Source organism: Primulina eburnea, chromosome 11 (genome assembly GCF_022965805.1).
Source record: "Primulina eburnea isolate SZY01 chromosome 11, ASM2296580v1, whole genome shotgun sequence".
Lineage (NCBI taxonomy): Eukaryota > Viridiplantae > Streptophyta > Magnoliopsida > Lamiales > Gesneriaceae > Primulina > Primulina eburnea.
In genome coordinates, this window is record NC_133111.1 from 2293005 (window position 1) to 2303191 (window position 10187).

Below are 10187 nucleotides of genomic sequence, written 5' to 3' on the forward strand. Positions count from 1 at the left end.
TATATGAACATACAAATTATTGATAATAATAACATTTTTTAGTTGAAAATGATATCTCGACGTTTGCGACATATTGAACTTAACACCTCATTTTCTTCTAATAATTGTTATAATAGGTCTCTTGTGAGACGATGAAATTTACGAATCTTTATCAGTGAGATGAGTCAAATCTATCGATATTCACAATAAAGAGTAATATTATTAGTATAAAAATTAATAATTTTTTATAGATGACCCAAATAAAAGATCTGTCTCATAAAATACGACCTATAAGATAATCTTACACAAATTTTTGGTTAATTTTTAATCTTAGAAGTTTATTCAAGTTTCTATGAATGCCACATACCAGATTCGGTGGGGTCGCACACAGAGACCGCAGGTGATTCTTAGTATTCACGCCCACGCCTAACCAACCCCACCGTGGCCCATATATAGCTGAACGTAACCATCACCGATTGCCATTTTGGAGTCGATCACACTAACCAACCCCAAGTCCCACCCTAGCTCCAACGCACACTCTGCTCCTATGACACTGTGTCCACCGCCCTCTGCCTCCCTAGGGTTTCAATCTCTCCTCAAAATCACCACGCGCTGTAAACTCTCCATTTTGCCGGCTGCTCCTGGAGGCTTCTCCCCTAATCTCTTACCGTTGGGCCGCCGAATTTCGCGGAATCGCTCGCTGCTTGTATCTGCCGTTTCTCATGAGGAATCGGTGACCTCTCTTCTCTTTTACTTTAATTTTCGTCATTTATTTGGGAGATTTGACTTTCTGCATTGTAGGGAGGACGGGAACATATGCAATGTAAATCGCTAGACCCGCGCGAGCTATGCTTTGTGCTTCCAGTTTTATTGATTGTAGCAAGAATATTTTCGGACTAATTTGTCTAGTTCTTAATTTTATTTTTCCTTTTGTTTTGTTTGGTCGGTCTGCAAGTGGGGTTTGGACTTTGGGGTCATTGATGACATTCTTGTACTTGATTGCTTCATCACCTTATTCGCCCCTCACAATTTAATTGAATTTGACTGCTAAAGGATGTGTATAAGATTTGTTGTTTGCGTTTAGATTTGATGCTTACATTCATTTTATGTTTTGGCGAGAAACTTGGGTAGCTTGAGATGGTTGAGAAACAATGCAACTAAGAAAGGAATTTGTAATTTCTGATGGCTGATGTTATATCGGTTTCTGTTGTTCTGTAGAAGTCGGACTTTGGAATTAGGCAATTCTAAATTCAGTTTTATGCATATTCCAGGGCTGTACTTGTTCTCTATTTTCATCTTACATTGGAAAACTATTTTTATTTCTTTCGCTGTATGACTGTGCGATGTGATGTTTTCTTTGTGCATCAAAAGCTTTTTGAACGTCAAAAGCCTTTTGAATCATATAATCATAATTCCAGTTTAATTTGTTTTCAGAAGCCTTCAGATATTGGTATAGAGGAGGAGGATTTGAAAGTGGGAGCTGAAGAATCACATGTGGCATGGCAGCAGATGCTCAAATCTTTTAAAGAACAATCCTTAAAATTGCAGAGTGTCTCAAAAGAAGCATATAAACTTTACAGTGAAAAGGCTGTGATCTTATTACAAGAAACTTCTGAAAATTTGAAAATTCAAGCTGAAAAAGCAAGACTGGATCTGAGTGTTATTGCTTCAGAAATAACTGAAGAAAGCAAAGAATACTTGGCCACGGCTGCAGATAATTACCCGGAGCCTGTGAAGGATATTGTTGACACCTTTGCTTCTTCCCGTGATGAGTTGAATGATGTCTCTAAAGTGCGAGACTTCTACGTTGGAATACCTTATGGTATGTTGAGCAAAGTTGGTCTGTTGAAATTTGACTTTTAACTGATACAAAAAGTCGCACCGGCTGAAATATTTTTATGTTCTTATCCTACTTACACTTTCCAGGTGCTGTTCTTTCTTTTGGAGGCTTTCTTTCTTTCATGCTCACTGGAAGTATACCTGCCATCAGGTTTGGCATTATTCTTGGTGGTACACTTTTGGCGATGAGTATATCAAGTTTGAAATCTTGGAAAAAGGGGGAGTCATCACCTTTAGTCTTGAAAGGGCAAGCAGGTCTGTATTCCATTGGAAATTTGTACATTTATTTCATTTTTCTCTGTATTGATGGCAGTTGATTTTCCTTGGCTATCTATCTGTGCATTGGCATTGAAAAGCATGCTTGTAGTTACACTTGCAACTTGCTGGATAAAAGCTTGTTAATCATCGAAAGACGTCTAATATATGATCCTTAACTTTCAAGCTTTTCCTGAGAAAGATGTTTTGTTTGATGGAAGCTTGCTCATACCTTACATCTATTATGCATTAGTCCTTGTTTTATACTTTCAGTTTTATATTGCATCATGTTGTTTGCCGCTCTAAGATTTTGCACTGTACATGGTGTTGTCTGCTTGTATTTAGATCATATATAACCATTTATACAAGGACACAATTATTATTCTGTTATGTATCCCATGATTTGGTTGTTTATGGTAAGGAATCATCTTGATTTAGAATAATCTTGTCTGATCGAGTGCTTTCTTAAATTTGAATAAACTTTACTAATGCAATTCTTGATGTGATTTTGGATCTGCTGTTGCTGCAGCAATTGCTACCATATTATTTCTGAGACAATTGCGCTTGTTGTCTTTGGTAAGTTCTGTTTTCTCACAGCCATGAGAGAATGTTAATTTGATGAAGTTGTAAGCAATGTTCTTTTATTGCTCTAACACCATTCATTTTGTGCTCCTTTGCAGCGGCCATTTATATTCAACTTTTTCACAACCTTTGTCAGGTCTCCGGTTCTCTGAAATTCTGAATTACTATTATCATACTTCCTCTTACTGCTATTTTACTTGACTAAACCCCAGTAGTTTTATATTCTGCTCTTTGATATACAAGTTCCTACATGTTCAACGTGAAATACTTTTGATGAGAATTAGAACTGAAGGACTTGACCATCCATGTATAACTGAAGATGTTTTCCCTTTCAAACCAAATATACCACACCAAAATTTAATGCTCCTAATTGCCGATGTTATGATTTTTAGGGTTTTCTTCTCAAACAACAATACTGTATTTACTAATCTGCATGGTGAGATAATTGGAGAGGGTTTTATTTGAAAGTTTGAGTATGTTATAGATTTGTGCGAACTACTTAACTCAGGAGTGATGTGCCTGACAAATTAAAATGATGAAAGAGCATGCATCGGCACGTTGTTCCTTTCTGCTCTTTTGAATCAAACATTGGTTAATCTATGTTCCAACTATGCATGTGCAGTGGTGGAGTATTCGCATTCTATCTCTACAGGATCATCAGAGATAGAGGTCAGCCAAGGGAACCTAATTCGGAAGCAAGGTTACAGGATTAGTTAATCTACTTGCGGAGGTGACTGATCTTGAATCTTCCTTCATAGTCTCTTTAAAGCCAATGGACGGTAACACTTGATCTGTCTTTATAAATTAAATTTCCGGGTGAGATCTTGCTATTCAGATAATATAGAAAATGGGGATTTCAACTGTTTCTGGTGTTCTGACTTGCTTTACTTCTTTAATAAGGACAAAGCAGGATTGATTGAATGCAAACAAATGTAGACGTTATCTCCAAATGCTTTTATTGTGTATAATGTAGTGTGTGTCCTATCTTCGTTCCCACTTGTAATGACCTCAATACTTTTTTATGCGTGTCCCAAGTTTAATGAGTTCGATAATCCACCGTGATTTTATCAATATCTTAGCACAGATTTTTTTGGGATTCCAAAAGACTCCCTCCCTGACCCCATGGATTTCTTTCTTTGCATCAAATCAGTCCGTAATGGAGTGGATTCTTAACTGAAAGAATAAAAACGTTTACATTGATATATAAAGCCATACAGCTACCCAAGAAAAATTTCCCAAAGTGTTTGGAAGTCCAAGAAAGGTAGCAGCATGTATGTGTATATAAGCTCCATATTGTACAAGAATGGTGCCTGCAGCAAAGATGTTTTATTTCACCTCCCTCGCGAAGTTCAAATTACATTATGCATTCCCATGAGTCATTTTGAACGGGTGATTTATTAATATTGTTCAAGGGCGTACGTATATTGCGGCCTCCCTCAACCAAAGATTTATGATGGCCGTTTCTCCTTAGATATTTCTTTGCTTTATTTTGTCAACAAGATCCTTGCCGATGTAGCGGCGTTCTTGGTAATCGGAGGCTCAACCCTTAATAGCTGCTGCTCCACGATTCAGTGCTTGTAATAAGCGCTTTCTTGTTACTATTCCTATATGTACACTCGTAAACGATAATAAACAGCGTAAATAAAATAAAAAATAAGAATAGGTTCTTCCCGGCTTCGTCTTTAACTCAAAGATCAGTATTATCGTTGACAGATTTTGAGCTTCTTTGGATCAATGAATAAATCTTCACGTGTTGAAAGAACCAAAACGAAGCATTAGTCAAAATTGACCCGGTGAAATAGAGTTAGATGGATAACATTAAGGGGAAATTGTCAAAAACTCCCTATTTCCATTCTCAACCTCCTCTTTACTCCCTACTCCATTAAAACTTTGTTTCAACTCCCCATATCCCTCAAATTTCCAAGTTTGCCCTTATATATTTATTTTAAATAATTGATTTCTTTTTTGTAGTAAAAGGCCCATCATGCTTCCGTAAAATAAATTGAATCTTTTACCTTTTTGACTAGAGTACCACCGGGTTATATCCACCGTTTTTTACGAACTGCTCCTCACAGTCCAACCACACGATCGCAACCGATGGTTACTAAGCAGATTCCTTCAGCAATACTTAGCACAGCTCTAATTCGTTTCCTACCTTAGAGCGTACAGCAAAAGATCAATTTTTGAAAATAATACATGATAGGGGCTAAGAGCAAAGATCTCTTTTATTCAAACACAAACATTTATTTATTACATAGTAACCTCCTGTAGAGGAGGAGAAACTTGTTTTAGCTACTTATCGTAGCTGAACTCTTAACACACATAAAACTTGAAAGAAAATATTACAACCTTGTATGAAAGAAATGGAGAAAATATTTGATGATCTTCACTTCCTTCTTTCTGCCTTATTTATAGAAGGCTCCTTCGGATTTGAACTTCGGATTTCAAATCTTCATAAGCCTTTACAGCTTGCATTGGGGACCATTTGGTGGTTGAGGGGTCCCTGTCTAGATTATTAATCTTGACATCAACTTCTCATCCTCCTTTATCTCTTTTAGATACCATTGACGATGAGTTTCCAGTATATCGGCAGTAATTTCATCTTTTTTATACTCTTTGAAATGATTTACTAACCATTTAAGAGCTTCTGCCTCTTTCCTCTTGTATGTTATTCTTCTTTTCAAAACTTTCAAATATACACGATGAATTTTCGGGACCAGTTAATTTACTTTTATTCATTGGATTCCTTTTAGATTGGTGTCCAATGCTTGCTGAGTCATCCACCATTTGTTATTGATGGTCTATTTGTCCTTTACCACTAATTAGTGGTTGTCTTGTTTCTTCCACTCACATGGTAGTGGTCCTGCTTTTGTAGTGGAGGGTCACATGTCCCTTTTAATTTTGTCGAGGAATCTTTGGCTTTCGGCTTCCTCGAGGAAATCGTGAATGTGGTCCATCCCCACTTGTACTGGTATCGGTAAAGTGTTTCCGATCAGATCTCGGCTTGAATCCTTTACCAAATTCCGGTTCCTTCTGGTTTTGGCATTCTGGACAGATGTTTTCAGACCATCTTCCTACATGTGCCATATTACAGAATTTCCGACGAGTTTCTTTACTTGCCGGCAGCTTGCTATTCCACAAAAGATTTCTTTTCTTTTCAAATAGATCTTCTGCAAAACTTGTTGTTTTTCCTGTCATGGTATTTAACAGGAATGATCCGTTCCCTGAATGATTGTAGAATTTGAACGGAAACTTGACTTTGTCCATCTCAGTGAGACAGACCCAAATACCCCAAGCTCTTCTGGTAGAAATGTCATCTTCAGTCATTGAAGACACTAGGGGTGTTTCTTCTGTCGGAGGGTCCTTGATAAATTTCTGGATATTTGAATCTGGCCTCCTTAGCTTGATGAAATGAAAGGCTTCGTGAGAACCTTTCCCTGCTGGTTCTGGTGCTGCACTAAAGAAGTATAGCTCCAAAACATCTCCTCTGGACAAATAATCATTGTTTGCCCAAGTCTCGTGAACAGCTTCCTGGATCCACTTTGGTAAACCTGAGATTTCCGGAAAGCTGGGTGATGTAGTATAAACTGAGGCAAGAGCCCCAAATTCATACCAAGCTTTAACCTCCTTGGGATATGAATTAGGTTTCATCCATACCCTTGGATATTTTCCTGAAACATCAACCCTATTTGTAGCTGGGTTAATGCCAATACGTGTTTTTAATTTCTCCCAATTCTGCTGATAAACCTGGAATGGAGAAATTACACCTTCATTAGTACCAACCTTAGCTTTGCCTTTGTCAATACGAGGCCTAAGGTTGATCTCTCCCTCTTCAATCCCCGAGGTGAAGGGTTGACTTGAGGACTCAAGATAAGGATCAGGAGTCTCAATTTTTGTTTCAGCCGACTCATCTCGTGATGATCCCGACTTAACACTTGTGCAAGGGGTATTTGAATCCCCCGCTACAGGTATAGAGTCCTGTACTCGAAAACTCTCCATTTGAGAAACCAGTGGTCTCTCAATGCCCTGGAGGATAGGCCTTTGCGTTACAGACCATAACTGAGTATATGCCTGTAAACATCCTGTAATTCGATCAGAGACAATTCTCTTATCAGCTTGTTGTAGCCTTCCCGCAACTTCTGCGTTAACAGCTAACTTGTTGAACTCGGTTTGAAGCATTTCAAGGTGTTCCCTCAAATGCCTCTGCATCTTGATAATAGCATCAATGTCAATGCTGTCCATCTCTTGTTAAAAAATCTGCAAGAATATTTTCATGAGATTTTATTATCATAATATCAAAAATATAATTTTGACATAAAGCTTGCCATCGTAATAATCTAGCCTTCTCCGGTTTAGACTCAATTCTATTCCTCAAAAAGGCTTTAACTTGAGTGTTATCAACTTTCAAAGTGAATTTCTTTGCAAGTAAAAATAACGGCCATTTTTCAAAAGCCCTTTTTACTGCATAAAATTCCTTTTCGTTGATATGCCATCTTTGGAAGATTTTTGCAAACCTTCTTTAAATGGATAAGTCCTTTTGTGTGTTCGTCTGTCCATATAAATCTAGCATCCTTTTTCAATAATGGACTGAACACCTTCCTGTGTTTTGCTAGGTTTTTAATAAACATCCCAGCAAAATTAACAACCCCTAAAAAACTTTGAAGTTGTTTCTTGTCTTTGAGATTCTCTGGAAAATTCTGCACCTTTTCTACTATGTGTTCTTGCAGAATTATTTCTGATTCATCGATTTCAATTCCGAGGAATTCAATCTTTCTTGTAGCAATGACTGCTTTCTTTTCAGATAAAACCAGTCCTTCTTTCTTGCAAACATTAGAGAAAATCTCCAAATGTTTAACATGTTCATTCATATCTTTGGATGCTATTAAAACATCGTCGATGTAAACAAACATAAATTTGAAATAATCTTTGAAAAGATTATCCATCTTTCTTTGAAATATTTGGGGTGAGTTAGCCAATCCCATTGGTAATACTTCCCAAATATAATGTCCTTGAGGTGTGGAGAAAGCTGTGAATTTCTTGCTTTCTTCCTGCATCCGAATCTGATAGAATCCAGACTTGCAATCAAATTTAGAGAATATCTTGGCATTGCGAATGCAACTAATCAAGTGTTCTCTACTAGGTATAAAATACCCATCAAACTCCAGAATCTTATTAATTTCTTGATAACCAATCTGGGTTTTCCTCGTTTAATTTCACCATGGTTTCTTACCAGAAAACCTGGACTGCTATATGGTGACATACCTGCTTTGATTAATCCAAGGTCCAAATGTTCCTTGATTATAATCTGCATATCCCTCTGATCAATGATGTTCATTGGGATGGGTTTACAACGGACAAATTCATACTCTTTGCCTTCCTTGATCTTAAGGCAAGCCCTGAGTTGATTTCTGTCCCACCATGCCAAGGGATCTTCGTTATAATTTTCTTTGATCCTCTTCTTGACATCTTCCAGTGATACCTTAGATTCAAACTCTACTTCATTTGTGTGTAGAGTTATCTTAAGGCATTCTATATCTTCTGGTTGGAGTTCCTTATCTGCTCTTAACTGGAGCATTGTTTCTCCAAATCGTCTTGAATCCTTCATTTTTGGGTTCAGAAGTTTTCCTGAATCACCACGCTTGCTGCGAAACTAGATTGGCAATTTTCTGTAAAATGCCTCCCTAAGTCTCTGGACTATGATTTTGTGGGCACATGGTGTTGTGAACACTAATCTTCTAGTCTCATTTTCTTGTGTATAGGACTTGAACATTTGTAGGAAATTATTTCCTAACAATATGTCAGCTCCTGTATCATGAAAATAAATTGGTGGTGTCTTTACCTTGTACCAAGGTGTTTGTCCAGCACCACCAATCATGATTTCAGTCATCTTAATCCCTTTACATAAGATTAAGATTCTTCTGGAAAAATCTCTTCCAGCAATCTTCTTCTTCCAAATTATTTGGAAAAACTCCTCGTTTTGCTGTACATATTCCAGCACCTGAATCAATATATGCAGCAAAGTATTCTGCCTTATATTGTTCATACAACATTCCTACTGGAATGTATATGGAGAATGGACTTGTGGTCATTGGATTTTCCACATTTTATCTTCTGCCATAAACTCCATTCCATACTCTAGACGTTTCCAAGGTTTATGTTCCTCGAGAAACTCTAGCCCAAGAATCAATCGTTCTGATTCTTTTCCTGGAATTCCTTGAATATGAACCTCCAATTCTCCGATATTAATCAGTCCTTGGTAAGTTCCTATCATCGGTTGTTCCAAATAGTATATTGAATTACAAGGAAATTGATTCCTTTGTTTTGTAATATCAAATACTATTTCTACTTCCTTCCAACCTTCTGGGCATCTGAGCTTTCCTATTGTAGAAAAACTTTTCAACTCCTGTTGGGTTTCTATGACAGGCTTTTTATCCCATCTGTAACTTGTAATTCTATCTCCTTGAAAAGATAGTCTTCTTGGTTCCAGTCTAAGACTTTGATTTCTCTGTAGAATCGGTTTGTCTTGGATCTGGATATCTGTTTCCTGTATTAAAGGAAACTCAATTCTTTCTGGATAAATTGCCTGCGCAACTTTTCCAAATATCTCAGGTATTTCAATAAACTCGTTTCTAATAAACAATTCAGAATGATGTGTATTAGATAGAGCATATGAAATCTGATAGGTAATAGAATATGGTCTATTGCCTTCCTTCATCAATCTTTTTTCCTTGAAGTTCTGATGTAATGTCAAGGCTCGGCTGAAATCTCGATCTGCCAGGTTGTAGGCTATCCTTGGATAGATTACTCCTACAATTTTTCCTGCACAGAGGTTTCCTGAGATTGTTCCCAGTACTGAATCTTGTAGATTCCCCATTCTTTTATCGCATATGGCGATATCAATTGGTGAATCTATCCCTTCTTTGAAAGTAGCCTTTATCATAATCTGGATTGCTCCTATATGAATCCAGGACATAGTCCTTGCTACTTCTATCTTGAGTTTTTGTAATTCCTCTTTTATTTCTTCGGAAGGAATTAACTGCATCTCCATTCTATTTCCTGTAAGTTCCATTGGGATTGCCATTTTCCTTCTAGAAACTTTATAGATTAGATGATGCTTTCTGCTTCTTAGGCCAAGACTTCCTAAGAACTTTTCTACCTGTCCTGCAGAGAAACCTTGGTATCTCTGTAGACTTGGATTTTCTATCATGATTCTTTGAACCATGTTATGAGATATTGTTGTCTGGCTAAAAAACCCAGACAAATCTTCATGTGTTTCGTGTCGAAACACCTCGTCTTCAGTCAGATTCCGATTCTGTTCCATCAGATTCTTCCTGACTTAAGACTTCCTCTTCTTCATATATACTCTCATCTGAGGCAATGTCCTCAAATTGGTATACTTGAATGAGATCTTGGTAATAAACTGCTTCTTCAATATCCGGAGTAGGATCAAAACGTTTAATACCTCTTTTCTCATTTTCTGGACAATTGGTCGAGATATGACCTCTTGCTCCACATGTCCAGCAATTACAATC

General features: G+C 37.3%; 1 protein-coding gene across 1 annotated transcript; it reads left to right on the forward strand.

The window, feature by feature from the left end:
- Positions 1–342: 342 nt before the first annotated feature.
- Positions 343–3726, forward strand: LOC140804844 (protein FATTY ACID EXPORT 3, chloroplastic-like). The gene is made up of 6 exons (XM_073160999.1): positions 343–712; positions 1414–1801; positions 1906–2073; positions 2603–2649; positions 2754–2791; positions 3278–3726. The coding sequence occupies exons 1-6, from the start codon at positions 527–529 to the stop codon at positions 3366–3368; spliced, it is 918 nt and encodes a 305-aa protein (XP_073017100.1). The 5' UTR covers positions 343–526; the 3' UTR covers positions 3369–3726.
- The last annotated feature ends 6461 nt before the right edge of the window (positions 3727–10187 follow it).

What these genes read in the sequence shown, in the direction of transcription:
- LOC140804844 (XM_073160999.1), top strand. Translation starts at nt 527, where the DNA reads ATGACACTGTGTCCACCGCCCTCTGCCTCCCTAGGGTTTCAATCTCTC. An exon ending in CCGTTTCTCATGAGGAATCG is followed by an intron (nt 713 to 1,413) that starts GTGACCTCTCTT and finishes ATTTGTTTTCAG; the next exon opens with AAGCCTTCAGATATTGGTAT. An exon ending in CTACGTTGGAATACCTTATG is followed by an intron (nt 1,802 to 1,905) that starts GTATGTTGAGCA and finishes TACACTTTCCAG; the next exon opens with GTGCTGTTCTTTCTTTTGGA.